At 36.6% G+C, this 21,735-nt stretch overlaps 1 protein-coding gene across 2 annotated transcripts in view; it reads left to right on the plus strand.

Moving 5' to 3' along the window:
- TBC1D32 (TBC1 domain family member 32) overlaps window positions 1-21,735 on the plus strand; it is a 96,503-nt gene that overhangs the window by 11,007 nt on the left and 63,761 nt on the right. Inside the window, exons 6-21 of one of the 2 annotated variants that reach the window (XM_086632107.1) lie at window positions 372-450; window positions 603-703; window positions 794-855; window positions 1,366-1,510; window positions 2,205-2,264; window positions 4,348-4,447; window positions 4,723-4,860; window positions 6,269-6,361; window positions 6,617-6,759; window positions 11,511-11,638; window positions 12,783-12,984; window positions 14,581-14,663; window positions 16,776-16,920; window positions 18,218-18,305; window positions 20,100-20,218; window positions 20,837-20,953. In XM_086632107.1, coding sequence (XP_086488233.1) covers window positions 372-450; window positions 603-703; window positions 794-855; window positions 1,366-1,510; window positions 2,205-2,264; window positions 4,348-4,447; window positions 4,723-4,860; window positions 6,269-6,361; window positions 6,617-6,759; window positions 11,511-11,638; window positions 12,783-12,984; window positions 14,581-14,663; window positions 16,776-16,920; window positions 18,218-18,305; window positions 20,100-20,218; window positions 20,837-20,953 — 1,803 coding nt within the window. The remainder of the gene's footprint in view (window positions 1-371; window positions 451-602; window positions 704-793; window positions 856-1,365; window positions 1,511-2,204; window positions 2,265-4,347; window positions 4,448-4,722; window positions 4,861-6,268; window positions 6,362-6,616; window positions 6,760-11,510; window positions 11,639-12,782; window positions 12,985-14,580; window positions 14,664-16,775; window positions 16,921-18,217; window positions 18,306-20,099; window positions 20,219-20,836; window positions 20,954-21,735) is intronic. The other variant, XM_086632108.1, reaches the window with a different exon arrangement.

A 21,735-nucleotide genomic window follows, 5' to 3' on the forward strand; every position in this document is an offset into this window, starting at 1 on the left:
CTGTCATATATTTCTCCTTCAGCTTAGAAGGTCTACAATTTCTTTTAAAACAGTGCTAGGTACAAGTCGTTGATGTGTTTAATAACAGAAAAACATTAATGTTAATGAAAAAGTAGAGTAATATTCCCTGATCTGCTTCTTTTTATCTCAGTGAGGCTTTGCATTAGTTCTGTCAGTTAAAGTATTTAAGTAAAATTTCCTTTGGACTGTAGGTTTCTGTGGTCTCAAACTGTGTATTTTTATAAAATATGCTTAACATCTGTGGAGATGGCTGAGCAATATATAATATTAAATATGCCACTACGAATTGATTATTGTGCAATAATAATACACATGACTCTCTAATACATTGCTTGCTTTTTCTCTTTTAGGAGAAAGTTCTTAGGTTCTATGCAAAAACCTTTTCTTCTTCTCCATTTAATATGACAAGAGAAATCTATACAAGTTTAGGTATGTGCACTTAATTGCATTTAATTCATTCATTAGTTATGTTCTTCCTGAAAATCAGTTAACTTTTATAATGAAGCTGTATAATACAGTCTGTTTTGTAACTATTGTCATGGAGGTGAGTTTTTTTTCTTTTTTATCTTCTTCTTTTTTAGCAAGACACTTGGAGTTGTTTTTTCATTCTGGAGAATACTCTCTTCGTATTTCAGCTGGTCTGGATGTAGCTAACGCAGATATAAATCGTTTACTTAAAAAGGTATAAATGAACTTTCCGTACCTTTTTTTGTCATTAGTGAAACATCACGCATTATTATATTTTTTTTAATTTTAATAATTATGTTTTCAGGTCCGCCTTCTAAATGAGTACCAAAAGGATGCTCCATCTTCCTGGATTCGTCATCCAGAAAAGTATGTCACCTTCAAAAACGTGTCACTGTATCTTAATTTAATGATTTTTTACTTATAATTAGATACATATAATTTTAACAAAAGGTTGATTACAGGATGCAAGAATGACTGGTCAGTGATAATGGGGGAAATAAAAATAGAGAGTGGAAAAAATGAAATAGAGAAGTTGCATAGGAGTAGTCATGGGTCATATTAAGCTGCTTATTTAGCTTTTGAAGTGTTCTAAGTCCTTTTTAACAAAAATAATTTGTATGTTTTACAAAGTAACAAGTGTGATATTTAGCACTTACAAAATACGTAATAATTTAGGAGAATACACATGTTATGTTGGTATTAGTTTTGTTCATGGTAATACAAAGAACTAATATCCTGACAAGATCAAGTTAATGTTGATATTTATGATTTATCTGAACAACAAGGTTTTACAAGAATTTTGTTCCTGAATATTACTGGTGGAAAGATTTAATTGACTTTTGTTTTCTGTTCATTTTTTCGTATTTGTGTCATAAGGTACATGGAAGAAGTAATAGAGAGTACCTTCTCACTTTTGTCAGTAAAACACAAGCCTAATCATCCTGCCCCTCCAGATTTTTTGAGTCCGGTCTACTTCTTGGCTCTGCTAGATATCAAAGCAGTATGGTTTAAAAAGTGGACGGTAAGCAAAAAAACCCCAAACAATCCAACAACTTGTAACTTTGAAAAGTGTAATTTATGACTATTATTATCACAGACCTCTTGAGACGTGATAACAATCTATAATAAGCACTGTAATTAAGGAAGTCTGGGGATTTTTTTAGGCATTTATATCCTTTGCCCTTTAACACTATTGTCTCCCTCCATTTCTATTCAGTTACTAGTTTTCATAAGATTTCTGAGAACTTACTGCGCTTTGGGACTTCAGTCCCTGTGTCATAATTGACTGACAGCCGTCAAAAGATGCAAATATTTTTCTGGAAGAAGTGATGAGCACAAAAATACAGTTATATGTGATATGCTGAACACAACTTGCTAAGCTCCAGTGGACATTAGAGCTTTTTGCAGCCTGCCATATATAAATTTATGGTTTAGGATTTACATGGCAATTTCGAAACCAGTAGCATAACATTTCAGTTATGGGTGTTCTGCATGTTTTTCTAATGACGTTATTTTTTTTGTCATATTAAACGTGCTGCAAACAAAAGGCTCAGTTGAGTATAATAATGGTTTACACAAGCTAGAGTTCAATACATTGAATATGTACTGTGCACAGGATCCCTAATAGAGTAGAATTGGAGATGATTTCTACTTCTAATTAAAAAACAAAACTTATATGTTTGAAGTTGACATTAGGTCTTTTTTTGTCATTTTAGCATGCATATTACAGCAGAACAGTGGTACTTAGGCTTTTGGAAAAGAAATATAAATCTTTGGTAAGTATTTCCCAAGGCAAATTTACTTGGAACTTGTTCTTGCATTGCACAGTGTGGTTTGAACATTCTTTTTCCTTTTTTTCCTTTTGTCAGAACTGTTCCATGTTGCTTACCTAGATGAGCCTTTTTGATTTTAATTTTTTAAAAAAATTTCTCTTTGCTTAAATGAGTCATTGTTACATGCAAAATGGGTATGTGACCAGCTCTGAGTAAGGGGAAATCTGGATGTTTTATAGCAAGTGTTTAATTAGGATTATTATTTATTCATTCTCTATGTTGCATTCATATTTAGAATTTTTTCTGACAATATATAAGAATAGCATAAAACCTCTATGCTGAATTTGGGTTTTTTGATGGAAAGAAACTAAAAACCCACGATTGTGTTCTTTGAGTTGTGATATGAAGTATTAAGGATTCAAAGCATCAGCAAAATAAATCAAACTGGGAAAGCATCTTTGGTAATGTAGGTGTTAATCCTATCACGTATTCTGTATGGGCAGATCTCTTCACTGGGATGGAAGTTTCACTGTTTTAAGTACGACCAATATGGATGTGAGATCCATTCATATAGACAGGACTTTGGCTATGTTTCGTGAAATCTTGTAATACAAATGAATTATAATGTAAAATGTATGCGACTGATAAAACATTAAGAGGGGAGACAAGGATACAGAAAACTATAAAAGATGTTTGTCTTGTTTCTGCATAGAAGAGAGCATAGAATAAAGCATGTTCCTTGCAACAAAAAGTTTATCATAGGAAGTCCATGAGCAGGATAGTCTAATCTAATTTACATAAGCATGAAGTAAATATTTGATTAAGTATTTTTTTTGATTATGCATGTCTGTGTATTTTACTTAGAATCATAGAATCATAGAATGGTTTGGGTTGGAAGAGACCTCAAAGATCATCTAGTTCCAACCCCCCTGCCATGGGCAGGAAAACCCTCTACTACACCAGGTTGCCCAAAGCCTCATCCAACCTGGCCTTGAACACCTCCAGGGATGGGGCATCTACAACTTCTCTAGGCAACCTGTTCCAGTGCCTCACCACCCCCTGACTGAAAAATTTCTTCCTTATATCTAATCTAAATCTGCCCTCTTTCAGTTTAAAGCCATTGCCCCTTGTCCTATCACTACTTGTAAAAAGTCCCTCTCCAGCTTTCCTGTAGGCCCCCTTTAAGTATTGGAAGACTGCTATAAGATCACCCTGGAGCCTTCTCTTCTCCAGGCTGAACAGCCCCAACTCTCTCAGCCTGTCTTCATAGCAGAGGTGCTCCAGCCCTCTGATCATCTTCATGGCCTCCTCTGGACCCACTTCAGCAGCTCCATGTCCTTCCTGTGTTGGGGACTCCAGAGCTGAACACAGTATTCCAGGTGGGATCTCACCAGAGCAGAGTAGAGGGGCAGAATCACCTCCCTCGACCTGCTGGCCACGCTCCTTTTGATGCAGCCCAGGATACAGTTGGCTTTCTGGGCTGCCAGCGCACATTGCTGGCTCATGTTGAGCTTCTCATCCACCACCACTCCACTTTGTTCATATGCTATACTTGTGATTCATTTCTAAATCCATGCTGATAATTTTTAAACTTTTATATACAGTCATTATATGATAATTCTATGATAATGATACAAGACTTCTGCAAAGAACAGGAATAGCATTGACAGCACCCAACAGCCAGACTTACGGTTTAGTAAGTGTATTCAAGACAAAGTTTTTCACATGTGGGAAATGAAAATCTTCCATAGTAATGACAATATGGTAATCACAGATTGCCATTAACGTATCAAAATCCTTGCATTTTCTCTGTACTCTTTTTCATGGATTGTCTTAATGCTTATAGAGGTGGTGCTGTAATGTGTAATAATGTAATAATAGTGGTACTGTGTTTTAATAGCTCTGTAAAATTTTGCCTCCTGTTTGTTAACCCATCCAAAGCACTGAAACATGAGGTAATTGCAGTGAAGTAGATATTTAGGTTCTCGTGTTAAAGGAGAGTAACAGAGGAAAGTAAAGGATACAGGAGACAATGACTTCATGGTAAAATACCGGGTATTTTATTATTTTATGCTTGTTTCCACAGATTAATGCAGCTGTCCAGCAATGTCGTGATTATTTTGAATTTTGCAAGGCAGCAGTTAATAAAAATTCCAGAGTCAGTGACTTCTCCCAGCAGCATTGTAGTGAGTATCTTCGCACATCTTGCATTATATGCACATACATCCACATTCTCTAGGTCTTTGAACATGCTACCTCACGAGGAAGACATTCTGTCTGTTCCTTTTCTTTCCAAGATATTGTTTGTCTGTCTTTTGAGAGAATACTGATAGCAGAGGTTAGTTACTTAAGCTGTCTTTCTTTATATACAGAACGATCCATGCGCGTTGCACGTAGTAGCTAAGTACTGCAAGCTGAACTGAAAGAGTCGAGTTCTGATTTTTTGGTTTTATCGTTACAGGAAATAAGCAGATCTTTTCTTACACGGGACCAGAACTGCAGTATGTCTGTTTTGTTCATTCGCTGTGCCTTTTGGGAAGATTGCTGATCTACAAGCAAGGCCGAAATCTCTTTCCAGTACAGCTGAAAAATAAAAAAGGTAAGGGGAGGGCTGAGAAAAGTGAAACCTGTTTAGCAACACTTTATCCATACTTGATACGTATTTCCACTGCAACGTTGTGGACGTTGCAGGACAATACTCTGTACAGCAATCCTGTTCCTGGAAACCTTTCTTAAAAGATTGTATAGGTAATTTTGAGCATCGACACAGTTTTTTAATCTTTGATGGATGTGGTTGAATAGATTTCTTTTGCAGTTATGTTTAATGTATTAATTTCCTGTTGAAGGAGAGTTGGGTCAGTGTGTAAGTAATTCAGTCTTTCTAGGTATGAGTAGTATCTTTTGTCAAATGAATTGGTATAATTAGTTGGAAGAAAGACATGTCCAGGGACCAAAACTGCTTTGCAGGTGTGAAGCAAAATCAGTATTTCAAGCTAATTGCAAATTGAAAACAATTGCTCTGAGCTTGACCTATTAATATAATTAAGGTAAAACGATGGTAGAGGAAGAGGTCGGTAGCTTTGAAACAGAAGTGTTAATAAAGACAGAAGATAAAAGATGGAAAAGCCCTTGGACATCCAGAGAAATCTGCATATGGTGATACATTGTGCAGGGCTGGCAAATGCAAGTGCGTGAGAACAAGTGTCATGTTCCATTACCTTAATATCTCTGTTAATTCAGTGTGGAATTCAAAACATTGCTGGATACTAATTCTGAGACTTGTCTTTTGAAGGTATTTTGTCCCTCTCATTGGATGATGAGGACTTAGTAGATCCAATGTAGGGCAGTTGTGAGGAAGAAACATCTACTAATTGAGTGCTTTTGTCATTTATGGATTATCTGTATAACACCATTCAAGCAGTGATCCATTGGTGATGGTTGCTTTTTTTCTCTCCCCTACAAAAGTGACAATCTCACCATCTATCTTCTTAATAGTGTCCTTCTCAGCTTCACAGATAGCAACCCTTTCCTCGCAAATTGTCTGATTTATTAACATAATTACATTAACCTTGGAGCAATAGTTCCCAACTTGCATTTAGCTACATGTTTGTTGTTTTTGTTTCAGACCTAAGGAAAAGTTCTCTGACAGCTTGTCTCTTTCCCAGTTATTTCTCTTAATCTAGTAGCAAGGTAGTGCTTTTTCCTACAGCTGTGTATATTCAGCACTCTCAAACTTTGGCTGCCATCTGTTTCAGTGGAAGACATGGGAAGATTGCAGTTGACTATCTTGGGAGCAAGATCAAGCCTTACAAGTTGATCATGAAATACCTTGGTAGAGTACCAGGGTCATACATGTCCTTTGCTTTATCAGTTGTACATATATTGATTTCCTCAATAATGCAAAGCATTGTTTACATATATTTACAAAATCCATTTTATTTGTAAAATTAAAGTTGCACTTTAATTTGCAGAATACTTACTCTTTTTTTTTTTTTTTTTTTTAATAGATAGTATATCTATAACCGATCTGTTGGTATTATTTACTCAGCTTATTTATTATTCTCCAAGTTACCCAAAGACAGCTTTGGCAGCACATACAGGTAAATACTTGCTTTTAATATATGCTAATATATATAATTATAATGAGGCATGTGGTAACTTCTGCAATTTTTAATTTGTGTTAAATTGTTACTTGTGCAGATTTTTCTCTTCTGTTCCTCGCTTAACTTTCCTTCTTGCCTCTAACTGTGCTAAATAGGTGCTTGACAAAATTATAATTCAGAAGCATCTATATAAGCCATATAGATATGTCTGTGTAAGTTAAAATATAAATAAATACTTCTTGTGTTCACCAGACAATTATTCGCCTGCAAGTCTTGTTATGGAGATTCTGCAAGTTTTTTGTGATCAAACAGGATGTGCTGCTGAATGCTTATATACGGATGCAGTGATAGGTACTCTACTTCATCCTGTTCAGAGTTTACTGAGTGGAACAGAGGTTTGTAGTAATCTTCCAAATAATTTTAAAATTTATAGAATATTATAATTTTTCTGTATTTTCTATGTAGAAGATTTATTTAGTCACATGGTAACTTCTGTAGTATTTTCTACATTAGCTATTACAGTATGCCTTAAATAGCACAGGCCGTCATTATGATTGATCTGACAAACTTGATTTTTTGAAATCTTGTGAATAGTAGCAAAAACTGTGCTGTAGTAAGACCGTTACCTTGGGAAAATCAGATTGCTTAATTTTTTCTTTTTTTTTTCCCTTCCAATGTTTTTGTGTGTCTTTTGGATATTTCTTGGATGCTTATTTACTTTACCTACTATTTAAAAGAGAATCTACTTTTATTCCTTTTCAAATTCAGCTGGCAACATGAAGTTAAGTGGTTTCAATAATTAATATCGGTAAAATATGTAATTCTTCATGGAAAATTATTTGCTGAATTGGTAAAAGGAAAAGTTTGGGGTTTTGTTTTTTTTTTTTTTAAACATTTCTGTAAGAATTGTACAAATCTTGGGAAACGTGTACCTCTAGATACTCGAAAGTCTAGTTATAGTTTCAGCCTGTCCTATTGTTTTTGTTTTGACTGAGATGATTTAATGGATCTAGGTGACCGTAAGTCTTAAAGACAGAGAGGCTGAGGGACTGAAATGCTCATGGAGGAGCCTGAACTGTCTTACGTGAAGAGACTTGAAAGAAATTAATGATTGAGAAGTTATGAATTTAATTCCTGAGTCTCATGCATGCAAAGGCAGTCTGGGTTCCTAACTCAAAAACCTCATCTAGATTCTTAAAGGTGAATTTTGTCAGTATCCTTTTGATTATTTTTTCAGTGCAGTTTATTTTTTGGAAGACTCTTAATTCCTGAGAATATTTTTACCTATACAAAAATATTCCAATGGATTTCAAAAGTGTAAACAATCAGTTTCCAAGTAAATATTTTAAAGTACATATTTTTCTAAAGCTTAAAACCATAATCCTGCAAAAACTTGATCATGTCAATAATTTATCTCTTCTATGAGTGTCTGTACTAAGTACAGTAGAATTACTTGCACTTTTCATTATAAGGCTATCTACAGATGCTTTTGCAAGGTTAACACTTTAAGTTGTCTTGTTTTTACTGTACATTGCAACAATTTAGTCCAAATTTTTTCAAGTACAAAAAATGACATAGCCTGCATATGCTTTGAACACTAATGGTTAAATTTAGAACCAGTACTAAGGCAATACGTCATTGATTTGCTGTGATGGAGGCCTCTGTCATCCCCCAGGCAATCTCCGTGGTCACATGGTTTTCTAAAGCATATACAACTGTCTCTCTTTTTTATTATACATTAGTAGTTAAAAAATTATCTCAGTGTTTAACAGTTCTTCCATTTCTTTTTTTTTTTTTTTGTTTCTGCCATGCTCAGCTGTCTCTTGTGGGTAGCTGAACTCCTAACAAATTGTAAGCCCTCCTGTGTCTTAGTAACTCATCTGTTTGAAATAACAGGTCATGTTCAGAAATATTTAATGCACAGTAGCTGTAGCAGGTTGTGTGTTGTGAATCTGGAATATGTCATATTTGCTCTAACGGAAGTGCAAATTGTTTTGTATTGCATCTGGCAAAGCAGTAGCTAGAAAAGGTAGACCACAGCAGTGGACCAAGTCAGAGTGACCCTCTTCTTCTTTTGAAAGAATTTGAACTGGTTTTGCTTTCCAACCAAACCATTGGCACTTCTTAGACACTGGGGAATCCCCATGCTGGACTCTAATGCTGGACCTTGCCTGTCTCAAAAGAAAGGCCATGGCCACACATGAATCTTTCTTCAGCTGAGATTGAGGGATGGGTAGCACTGGAGCTGCATATGGGGCTCCTTGGTTGTACAGTGGGCCTAATGAGAAAACACGATGCTGTTATTTAACATTTGAGCTCTGAAGTCACTCAGATAAGTGCAAGCCTTGCCTGCCTTTTAAGCAGAGTAGCATTGTGTATCTGTGATAGATAGGGAAGGAGAAACTCGATGGCTATGAGCAGGAGTTGTCAGAAGGTTCAGTTTGTGGGCAGCAATATTGACCTTTTGGGCTCTGTAGCCTCTGAGTTTCTGCTGAAGCACAGCTGGTGCAGAACATCACATTCATATTTTATATAAACAAAGTACCATGTTTTTGGGATTTTTTTGGTGTTGCAGAGGGAAGGCAAAATAATCATAGAATCATAGAATCGTTAGGGCTGGAAGGGACCTTCAAAGGTCATCTAGTCCAACCCCCCTGCAAGGAACAGGGATATCTCCAACTAGATCAGGTTGCTCAGGGCCTCATCCAACCTGACCTTGAACGTCTCCAGGGATGGAGCATCCACCACCTCTCTGGGCAACCTGTTCCAGTGTTCTACAACTCTCATGGTAAAAAATTTTTTCCTAATATCCAACCTGAATCTACCTCCCTCTATTTTAAAACCATTACCCCTTGTCCTATCACAACTGTCCCTCCTGAACAGCCTCTCCCCATCTTTCTTGTAGGCCCCCTTGAGGTACTGGAAGACCGCTATAAGGTCACCCCGGAGCCTCCTCTTCTCCAGGCTGAACAGCCCCAACTCTTTCAGCCTGTCCTCATAGGAAAGGTGCTCCAGCCCATTCTAATAATGCTCTTGAAGAAACAGTGACAGCACAGTATGTTCCTTTCTTAGAATCCTGAACAATGATACCCAGTAACCTAAAAATAAAAGATCAGGCAGATTTTTAACCCTCCGTGTCACTGAAAATTTTACCTAAAAACATTAAAGTCAAAATGATATTTTTTCTCTTTGGTTACTTTGACCGCTGGCAGTAGTAGTCTTCCTACTTTGAAATTTAAGGAATTTACTATTTATTTTTCCTCTGTGCACTGTATAAAATGTAGAGCTTCCTATAAGAGAAGAAGCAGGAGCTGGGTAGCATAGCATTTTTAAAATAATTTCTCTTGTGAGTTCAGCTGTCCTTGATGAATAACAGAAGAACAGAAGAGATTTAAGCAGTGAATTTCAACTTCAGGAGAGTGGTGCTTTATTTCCCACTCTGACATAGTAGACATTTAACAAGTGTTACTGGGAACAGTAATCCCCCCTGGTTTATTGTTGCCTAAAATTAATCTCACTGTTGACTCGATTCTGTTGTCCCAGGAGTGGATAGGGGGAAGCTACCAAAGAGAACTTCTCACTTTGAAAACTGTCCTTCTGTGTAAGTACATTTGTGTATAAGTCCTAGGAATTTGGAGTATTTCTCAGTCCCTGAGTGGGAATTGATGGGTCTGATTGTCTCATGAAGAAGTTATTGAAACGTGTGGACAGGAACAGAGTTTTGGTGAGCACCTTTAGGACATTGCTGAGTCCTGCAGAATTGCAGCTGGTGTCTACTGCCAGACCTCCGGCACATATACCCATAGTTCCCCTCCCCTGGGCTTCGCAGCCTGGGCTCAGGGTCAGCATAGGCAATAGTGTGAGTGTCCTGCCTTGAAGAGAGCTGTTTGAGAAAGCTCTGCTAGGAAGTCTCAGCAGAGATCCCCTCAGCGATGACTCTGCTAATAAGACTGAGTGTGGACCTGCTCCACCTTCTTCTCAGGAGTACTTTTTAAGCTGAGATTCTTGTCCTCACTCCCTGCCTGTACTATGTTGTCGCAACATGGAAGCCTTGAGTTCCATTGATCTGAACCCTGACCCACAGACATGGCTTCCTTGCTTGCTTCACCTCAGACCTGCTTTCTCACTATGGATCCAGTTGCATGGTGATCACTGGGCTGTGTCTGACCCTGGTTGCTGTGTCTGGAGCTGACTCTGACTTACTGACTTGGCTTCTTGGCTTAACCTTGGACCTCCCTAATCACTGTGGAGGGGATCTGGACTATTGGGTGAACCTAGTTACTGTCACTGGACCTTATCTGCCCACTGCCTGGCCACCTGATGGTGAGCTGCCGCCTCTGCCTACCTCATTATCATGCTCAGTTACTGGCTTCTTGTCCCTTGCAGACCATCCTGCCCTTGCTGCTTCCTGACCAGTTCTTCATGGAACACCCATGTTCTGCTTGTCTACCTCTGGAATATTGACTTAACTTATTAATGAGCAATGGCCAATTTAACATTAATTTGGGTAGTACGTTCATTAGTGATGGTACCAGACCAAACAGTCTGAATCCCAGGGTTAAATGTTCAAGTCTGCTTGATTACAGCCTAATTGTGCCTATACGGTGTTCTGAGATGAATGAGGAATTGGCAGATGACTTTTGTGTTGCTCCAGTGGGGAAAATTTTCCGCATGATTCCAGAGCTCTTTGGGCCTACTGCAGCCTAGAAGTGAGGTGGACACAGATCTTCTTAGGAACTAGAATTCCATTTTTAGTCGAAGAGTTGCCAGTGCATATGCAGCAATGAGGGAGTTAGTGTGATTCTCACCTTGATTCAGGTATTGCTCTTATACTTCTAGATGTCATGTCAAGAGCCTTTCCACATTCATGGTGGGAAAAGAGTAAAAGGAGTTTAGAAATGACTGTACTCTGTATGTGTGCAGTCGTTGAACTTCTGCCATAATCATTGAGTGACAATTGTTGCCATTTGTGATGTAGATTTCTATGTGATGCTGTTTGAACATAGGCTGTTTACTTATTTTTTGTAAGCCATTAAGCAATCATCAGAAAGGTGACCTTCAGGTTCTGCATACATAAACCAGACTTGAATAAACAGCTTTCATGAAAACATTGAATCAAACGCTTTTTTTTCTTTCTTCCAAATAGATGTATGTAAATTGTCTTGAAACCACTTTAATTGATGTAGCTGATATTTTGGCAAGGATTGCTGCTGTAGAAAATGGTCTTTCTCTTCTTCTTTATGGAGAAAATGAAAAAACTGCCAAAGAAGATAGGTAAGAGTGCATTAATGAATAGCATTAGTGAGTACTTTAATGAATTAAATTAGTCTTATGAGACTCACTTTCTCTTTTTTCATTTGTCTATAACATGATATATTTTGTTTATGTTTGAAGTAAAATATCTGATTATCACGTAAAGTAGTAAGTGTTCTAGACAATGTATTAGAGAGACATTTATGTCTACAACCAGGTGAAACGACAATTTAAAGAAATACTTGTATTAAGGGAGATTTCCATGGCTTACTTATTTTTCTTATTCATGTGAGAGCTTTCCTTTCTCTGTAGTTTTATTATATTCATAGTGCTGCCATTTGGGCCAAAGACCTCTCTTACCTGTTTTTTGTTTATTTGTTTTTAAAATAAATATTAAAAATCAACCTAATTTATTGAAAGAATAGATTGAATGTAACATTCACTTTTCAATACATGTAGTAGAGGCAGATCTTGCGTCAGAAGCTGGCATTCGTAACACTGTACCTCACTTAGGATCTGTGTGATCCTGTGGGTAGCATATTGTTAGCTCATGCTAAAACTTGAAACAGGGCAGTAAAAATGAGTCTAGCCTTTGAAAATATCTAAGCTGCAGGTCATGAAAATGTATGGAATGTGTGTCTTCTAAGTGGAGGAATCTCAGAAGTTGCATATGTTTTTAAGGGGTTGGAAGTAAAAGATACTATTTTGAAGAAAGAGTTGTCCTTTGTATTGCAAGCCTAGAAGACTTCAGAAGGAGATCTCAGATGGGAAAAAGGAAGAACAAGGACAAATTTTGCCTAGTAGTGATATCCTTAAAACTGATTAAGCAGAAGCTAAAATGAGTGTCTTGTTACTCTTCCCAACTGGACTCCAATAAAACACGCAGTTTGTGTAGTTCATGGCCAAGTGGGCTGGATGGAAGGCAATAGATGCATTTTTGCTTTATGTAGACCTATAGTGAAAGTAAAATCACTTGCTGTACATTTCTTTTCTTGTGACTGGTGTTACAAGTTATAATGTAGTTGGCCCTTCCATAGTGGGCAATAGTTTCTTTCCATAGTTTCTTTTCCTCTAGAAAAATGTAAATAAGTTTAGTCAGAGAATTTGTTTCAAGGCTTATTGATAATTACAAAATGACATTTTAAAAGTGTTATTTTATTTCTAGTCCTACAGCTGTTCATGTAATTGTTCAGTTTACAAAGAAACTTCTTCATGACGACATTTCTCTTTTATCTGGATCTGAGATTTTGCCGGTTGTTAAAGGAGCTTTCATTTTTGTATGTCGTCAGATATACAAAACTTGTGAAGGCCTGCAGATGCTAATTCCTTATGGCTTGCATGAATCTATTGGAGAGGCCTGGAAAAAGGTAAATGGTGTTTCAGATTGGGAAGATTGGAAAAAATCTTACTGTAAGATGTTCAGCTTATGTAACAGTTGTTCTTTGCTTCAGGTTGCTTATATTTAAAGTAGTGAGATAATGCTTGAAATTGTTCTAAAAATGAAGTTCTACTTTTCAAATTTTCTTTCTGTGTGTGAACATAGCAGAAGCTTAATTTGAGTCTTCTGTGCCTTAAGATTAAACCAGGAACTCTCAAGATGCATCAATAGACTTGTCATTCATAGATCAATTCCTTTCTAAACACTGTCCTTGATGCTGGAGGTCACCTGATGTCATGATAGCCAGTGTCCACCACAGATTGTCTTCAGTCTTGGTTTGGAATATTTTCAAAGGAAAACTCCTCAGATGTGTTCTTAAGGAGGTTAGACTAGTTAGTTTCGGTGGGATATATGAAGAAGAAAAGGAAATTCAAAATATTTGACTCAAATAGTTAGATGCCATTGAAATATTCTCAAGAGACCATAATGAGAAGTGCCAGGCAGTTCTTATCCTTCTTGTGTACTTGCATATCTTATGAAGGGTATAGTCTATACTTCAGCTTCAGTTTTAACGCTAGTCTAATGCTTTTTCTGCATGAAAGAGCTTGGGTCCAACAGTTCTGTGCATTTTGCTTTTCGTTACAAATTTACTGAAGAAGGTATGTGGACCTCTGCTTTATTCGCTAAACTTTTCTATTTTTATTGTTCGGATAGCCATATGCAGTGTGAAAATTCTTATCTATTCCCATAAAAATTTGGTTAAGATTGAAAAATGACAGCAGATGACACAACAACAGTTTTCCAAAAATTCACAGTGAAGTAAAATTCAAAGGCATGCTTGAATCGTTAAAATAACATCGGAAGCATTTAGGTAAGGGTAGCATACAAAGGTTCAACTTTGGCTTCCAGCTAAACTGAAAGCACGTTTAGGTATTAGAACCAATTTATACAGGTGATAATAAAAGGGGAACTTAACAGATCCAGGACAACTGACTCGTTTAATAGAGGAATCTTTTGTGGATTTATTAGATCAAGTTTAAAAGAGAGTAAATTAATGACTGCTGTCTTTCGTTTGAATGGCGCGATATGTTTTCTATCCCTAGAAACATAAAACAGCTTAAATAATTAATCTTAACTCTACAGTGTTTTTCACACCAATTATTTTCAAATACCATTTAAATTAGAAACTCAATCAAATATAAAAATATATATATAGATAAATTTATATAATTTATAAATATATAAAATAAAAATTAGCAGAATTTCTTAATAAATTTGGTATTGAGTTATTGATGTAAAGAAGTAAAGAAAGAAGTAAAAAGAGACTTTTTTATTGTAAGAATTCTAATAAAATTAAAAAAAAAATTAGTAGCTTTAAAATGTTTTATACCCAAGGAAAAAATAAAAAATAATCTTTCTGGAATAAAAAATATAGTGTAATAGTGTATTCTATGCCAAAGGCTAGAGTACAACCTGATTGCTGTTATTTTTTTTAATATTTAACAAGAGAACGAGCAAGAACTGGAGTTTAAAAATGGTGTAAATAAACAATAAGGAGGTGTGTGTTTATTTTTTTATTTCACAGACGAGTTTGCTTTCAGAAAGAGTACTGACTCCGGTAACTGGTGCAGACTCAGCTTCATCAATAAGTCTAGAGTCAAAAAACATGTAAGTTGATGCTTAAATTATGCACATGCACAAGTACGAACACACACTGGTACTTTAGCCAAAATTGAAGCATCTTATAACCCTGTGGGTTTTTGCCAAAATCATAGTGGTAGGTAGAGGGAGTGAAGTCATCCTAGCACAGATCTCAGTAAAATTACAAAATTGTTCTTGACCTTTCAGGACTTTCTTGTCTTACAGAGTTGTGTCTAATCTATGTAAAATTGACTTAAAGTTGATTTTCTCTGATTACGGAAATTGGTTTGAGAAAAACGTGAATTAGAAAGCATAAAACAAAATAGCTGTCAAGAGTTTATCTTGTGACTTTGATGTGGTGTTAATTTAAAATGTTGTTCTTCTGGATGGTATCTACACATTGAAAATATTATGTAGAAAGATTGGCAGCATTCTGGCTGAAAGCCTGGTGCATATTAAGTGAAAGGCATCCTTCCTTTTATACTAAAACTTAATGTCCCTTTATAGATGTTTGTCTGCATTGAGATGAGAAATATACAAATATTTGTGAGCCTGAAAATTCAGGGTGATGTTGGTGCTAGTGCAGAATCTAGTTAATTAAGTGGATTCTTGTTTATACTTTACCATAGATGTCATGTATAATTTGCAAAGATCCCTCAACAGTTATTACTCTAGTCTGTGGTGATGGTATGTAAACTGGTTACAGCAGTTCAAATCTAGTGGTAAAAAGAATCCTAGGGATGAAGAGGTCTGAGGAGGCTGTCACTAGTCACTACTATTGACATGAGCCACGATTTCCTCCTAGCATCTGGATTTTTCATTGAACTATGGAACAAGACATGCTGATTTATTTCTGGGTGATGATGATCCAAGGGCTGGAGCGCCTCTGCTATGAAGAGAGGCTGAGAGAGTTGGGGCTGTTCAGCCTGGAGAAGAAAAGGCTCCGGGGTGATCTTCTAGCAGCCTTCCAGTACTTAAAGGGGGCCTACAGGAAAGCTGGAGAGGGACTTTTTCCAAGGGCATGTAGTGACAGGACAAGGGGCAATGGCTTTAAACTGAAAGAGGGCAGATTTAGATTAGATATAAGGAAGAAATTTTTCACTCTGAGGGTGGTGAGGCACTAGAACAGTTTGCCCAGAGAAGTTGTAGATGCCCCATCCCTGGCAGTGTTCAAGGCCAGGTTGGATGAGGCTTTGGGCAACCTGGTGTAGTGGAGGGTGTCCCTGCCCATGGCAGGGGGGTTGGAACTAGGTGATCTTTGAGGTGCCTTCCAACCCAAACCATTCTATGATTCTATGGGTGAAATTTTTGCTTCTGAACATGCCATGGCAGGGATTCTGCAGGAGATGCGATTAAAGTTTGGGGTAATGGTTGACTGCTATGAGAGAAGCTGCGTGCTGCTTGTTAGTGATAGGAGTCAAAAATGGGAAATGAGAACTAGAGATGAGAATCCAGCAAGTGAATGCTTTTAGAGAAGCGGAATCACAAGAGTCTAGTGATACCTGCAGGGATTGTACCTAGTCAAAGGTGATGTAATTACTTCACTTTTCTTTTTAGGGCATTGAATATTTTGTAGGGCAGAGGGTATCATCATACTTAATTCTTGCAATTGCTGTTCTTCCTGCCATGTCTACAGAAAATATTTTCCATTTATGTGCTGTTAGTACGTGAAGCTGTTGTGTATATATAGCACTTTATTTTCATAATTCTGTACTAATTTTTAGCAGGAGCCTTTATCTCCTCAAACGTGAGTTTTTGTTAGTTCCTCATAGTGTTTTTAAATTGGTGAGAAATTCTGTTCCTGCTTTTCCAATTGGTAACTGCAACATGAATACCTTACTGTCTGACTCTAGACAAGTCTTTAAGTCCTAAGTACATTTAAGGATGGCATGGGTCTTTTGGGTTGCTCCTTTCATCTTTCTGTTCTAACTAACCTTAGTTTTTCCAGGATGAGTTTGAATGTTTGTCTAATACATACTACAACTTTCCCAAATGCTTTTTAAAACTAACTTGTAGTAGACACATAGAGTAAACCTAGAGTCCAGTGAGTGTTGTTTTTCAAAGTTAGAAATTGTAGTTTTTCTTTTTTCCCATGCTTTTTACATATCTTTTTTAATTATTATTTTGCTACTCTTGCAGTTTGTTATGGGAAGAGACTTTGCTAGATGCCTTGCTAAATTTTTCTGCCACACCCAAAGGACTATTTCTGCTTCACAGTACGGGTGTCTTGAATGATTGCGTGAACTTTATGTTCAACAGTTTATCAAAGAAACTCCAGGTAAGTGTTACGGAGTCTGTACAGTTTTTCTTTCCTTTAATGATTATAATGAAATACAGAAGAAAGAAAATAATAAGAAAATAAATCTAGAAACCATTTTGTCACTTAATTTTTGCAAAAATTAATTTAAAATGTAGCTTATCATCTTTGATATTGGTGCCACACTGATTTAAGTTTGTTGAACGTTACTCATCTTAAGAATGTCAGACATATAGTTAGTTTTTCTATGTACTGTAAAGTTTGAAAAGCTAAGCAAAATACTTTTTCTTTTTTTCTTCTAAGTGCAAATTTTTCTAGACCAAGTTGATAGGTGGTGTTGAAATCTAGATATGCTAGACAATACTTGAACTGTAACCAAAAATTGGGTAATATGCGTTTTAGGAGGAAAAAAAATGTTACAGACATCCTACTGAATGTGTGCAAAACCATTATAACGCTAATGTTTTTATTCTTTGCTGATGTTGCATGTCACAACCATAGTATTTTGCATTTAAATTTTGTTAAGATACTGATAAAGATGTTTGGTTTGGAATCTGACCCTGGTAAGTCCGTAGAGGATAATATCTGTGAACTGTTCAAGTGTAACCATACAGTGGATTAAATTCTGTGAACAAGTGTAGGAAAGATCAATGTTTAAGAGATCATGAGAGTTTCTTGCTGTTGTGGTTTAACCCCAGCTGGCAATTAACCACCACCCAGTCGCTTGCTTACTGCCTCCTGGTGGGATGGGGGAGAGAATCGGAATGGTAGAAGTGAGAAAAGTTGTGTGATGAGATAAAGACAGTTTAATAGGTAAAGCAAAAGCCACGCCTGCAAGCAAAGCAAAACAAGGAATTAATTCACTGCTTCCCATGGGCAGGCAGGTTTTCAGCCATCCCCAGGAATGCAGGGCTCTGTTGCACATAACAGTTACTTGGGAAGACAAACTCCATCACTCCGAATGTTCCCTGCTACCTTCTTCTTCCCCTGGCTTTATATGCTGACTGTGATGCCATATGGTGTGGAATATCCCTTTGGTCAATTGGGGCCAGCTGTCCCAGCTGTGCCTCCTCCCAACTCCTTGTGCACCCCGAGCCTACTCACTGGTGGGTTGGGAAGAGAAGCGGAAAAGGCCTTGACTCTGTGTGAGCACTGCTCAGCAATAACTACAATAGCCTTGTATGATCAACACTGTTTTCAACACAAATCAAAAACTTCGCCCCATATTAGCTACTGTGAAGAAAATTTATCTCTGTCGCAACCAAAACCAGCACGCATGCTCTTTAAGTAAATAACATTATGCTTTTATATTTGTTATTCGCAGACAAGTGAATATGAAGAGTTCAGTAACAGAGTGATTGTTACACAAATGGCAACAACACCACCAGGCGCAGTAGCTCTACAGACTTCAGGTAGATTGAAGAACGATGTTGTTATAAATAGTTACATGCTGTAGTCTTGTGTATGAGAAAAAGACGAGAAAGACATTAAAAAAATCACCAACAGTGGAATAATACAGTATTAGCAAAGACTGCTTAAATCTCTGTTGATTTCTTCTTGATGGAAGCTTACTCTTTCCAACTTTTAAGTCATTTACTTATCTTGATGCAGGGTTGTTGTTGGGTTTTTTTGTTTGTTTTTTTCTTACATAATGCAAAATCTTTACTTCATTGGTTTGAGTTTCCAGAAATTTCCTGTATGTGCATGAAGACATTTATATCTGTTAAAAAATAAGTTGCTAACCATTTGCAAGCACTTTTTATTGATCTACAGAGCAGAATTAATAACTGTTGATTTCTGTAATTTGTGTGTAATTTTTCAGATTTGTTCTCAGATAACTCAACTGTTACCTTACCACCCAGCAGTCTAGGTAGTCATTATGTTAAAACTAGAAACTTATCAGTAAAGTAAAGCTACTGACTTAAGTTGCTAAGGAAATCTATGAGGTAGAAAAGTTGTAAATATTCTTTCTAAGAATCTAGAAGTGAGTGGTGTGTAATTAAAATGACTTGACTGAAAGACTGTCAGAAAGGCAGGCAAATTCTGGCAGTCAAGGAAACTGATTGTCAGTTGCTTATTATTTATGCCTCTGGGATCTTTCGGAAAGCAGGGAGCAGATCTACTTTAGGAGTAGCTGATCTGTCCTGTTCAAGGTTCTCAGCCAAGTTGCTTCCTGTGGTCCTTGTTGTCAAAGACAAGTGATAGATGAAAAATAATCAGAAAATTGATTTTCAACCCTGAGAGGAGGTTGTGTAATGTATGTATAGCTTGCATTAAACCTACATCCTGCATTTGGGAATTTCAGAGTTAAATAGCTGTCCTTCCTCTTCTATTTTAATACTTAACATTTTAAATTCAGCTAGTAGTGCTTCTCTTAAAAAGATTTTTTTCAGTCCTTAACATCTTGTTGTGGTATGTTTTCATTTATTAATAAGTTACAGTAAATATGTATTTTTAAAACCACAGAGCAAATACTAGCTAAACCTTGATCTGTAGCACTTAACTTGTTAAAGGTCAGCAGCTCATTTACCTCTCCTGTAAAGACAGGCTGAGACAGTTGAGGTTGTTCAGCCTGGAGAAGGCTCCAGGGAGACCTTCTAGCAGCCTTCCAGTACCTAAAGGAAGCCTACAAGAAAGCTAGAGAGGGACTTTTTGCAAAAGCCTGTAGTGATAGGACAAGGGACAATGGCTTTAAACTGAAAAAAGGATAGATTTCAATTAGATCTAAGGAAGAAATTCTTTATTCTGATGGTGCTGAAGCACTGGAACAGGTTGCCCAGAGAAGCTGTGGATGTCCCATCCCTGGCAGTGTTCAAGGCCAGGTTGAATGAGGCTTTGGGCAACCTGATCTAGTGGAAAGTGTCCCTGCCTGTGGCAGAGGGCTTGAAACTAGATTATATTTAAGGTCCCTTCCAACTCAAACTGTTCAATGATTCTATGCTATGTCATACTACTCTAGTATAATAGTCTTTGCAAATTGTTGCTGTAGATTTTAGGTTAAATATAAACAGACTGTTGTAGAGAGGTAGTTTGACTGAAGGACAGAGAAGAGCAGGGAGGGTAACTCTAAGGCAGTGAAATTTTAGTCCACAATGTAGAGAATTTTGAGGATCTTAGTTAGAATTATGGTGTAAAATGTTTTTAATATGAAAACTGTTTTTCTGGTGTTCTTGCCATTCTCATGATTAGAACAAAATTTGTTTTAGGCTTTATAAAGGCACTCATAACTGAATTATGGGCTCTTTTGGAGTGTGGAAAAGATGATGTGAGGATAACCCAACCCAAATCTACTCCAGTTGACCCTATTGACCGAAGCTGTCAGAAGGTGAGAAATTAATCATCTGTATTGGCATGGAAAAAACAGTGCTGTATTTCAGATAGGATGATACACACCTTTCTGTCACTTTTATTGCGTCTACACATTTCTTGGCACGTGGGGCAAAATTAGTGTAATACACTGGTCAACTGATGGCTGATTGAAAGGATTCTTGTGTTGCGTGGCAGGTCGCAATGCCAAGGATACACTGATGCAACATAAAATAAGAAAGAACAATTGTGACAAAAGTGATAGTCTTAAAATACTGGCCATCAGTTCATGTCCCTGATTACTGGAGTAAGACCAGGGAGAGTCGGATGTTTTAGAATATGCTGTGTCTCTAGATTTTAGAATTATGTGGTGATGTAAATACAATAATTTTCAGACTTGCTTGTACAATTTGATAGATAATACATATTTCACAGACACTACTGCCCTTTTAGATTACATAGACACCTGCCAGGGTTTGCAGTCTTATTTTAGGCAGCTCTATTTATGTCAAGTTCAGCCGACAAAGAAGGATGAGAACAAACTTAAAGTAAATAGGAAATAATTGTTAGCATTTATTTGGTTATGCTTAACTGATTAACGTTCCCTTTTGTCTCCTCTTTTTTTTTCTTTCTCTAGTCTTTTCTGTCTCTGATAAACTTGCTCACTTATCCTGCAGTTTTTGAGCTCCTGAGTAAACAAGATATACCAAATAAACCAGTGTATTCGCTCCGCGAAGTACCTACGGATATTATTGTACGTATAGTTTTTATTTTGGAAGAAAAAGAAATACTTCTGTGAAGATGTTTTTCCTGAGAAAATATTACTGTAATAATAGAATAAGTTTTTTCTTCTTACTGAAATAAAAGATTTTGCATTTTTCTGTATTTTGTAATGTATACAGCATGAGGGCAGTATATGCACATATCACTTCATGTTAACCTAAATTTTCATTTTGAAATCCTAAAGCTAATATAAAACTTGATGCCTGATTTAATGATCATCTTTCCTGGCTTGTGTTAGAATTGTGTTCTTCCATGGAAAAAAAAGTGACATTCATAAACATCCCTGTATGTGCATGCAGTTATATGCTGGAAAATCTCTATACTTATATTTTATATAATATTGCTCTATCACAGTATCTGTGATTTTAAACAAAAATAAATAAAAAAACCACATCAAAACCTCAGGCTTTCTTAGTAGCACAGATGATTCACACACAGAAAAAAATCACTAATTGGAAAGTTACTGATTAAGGCATATTTAAATCCTAAGAAAAATAGTATCTCCTTTTCTGTATTTAGTGTTATTTTGTATTAGTTCATCCAACTACAGTCTTTTAGTTTTTTTTCTCATCTACAAAACACAGGCAAATATAATCTGTGACCTTGAGTAGCAGTTAAAATCAGATTTTTTTTCTAATGAGCTAGCACTTTGTACTGCTGTTGTGTTAAAGTGTTTGTTTAGCACAAGCTCTGGATTGGTGGTAGTTCAAGTTGTTTAGACAGAGTATATCGTAATAATGCATCTCATGTTTG

This window comes from Tauraco erythrolophus, chromosome 2, assembly GCF_009769465.1.
Source record: "Tauraco erythrolophus isolate bTauEry1 chromosome 2, bTauEry1.pri, whole genome shotgun sequence".
Classification (NCBI taxonomy): Eukaryota; Metazoa; Chordata; class Aves; order Musophagiformes; family Musophagidae; genus Tauraco; species Tauraco erythrolophus.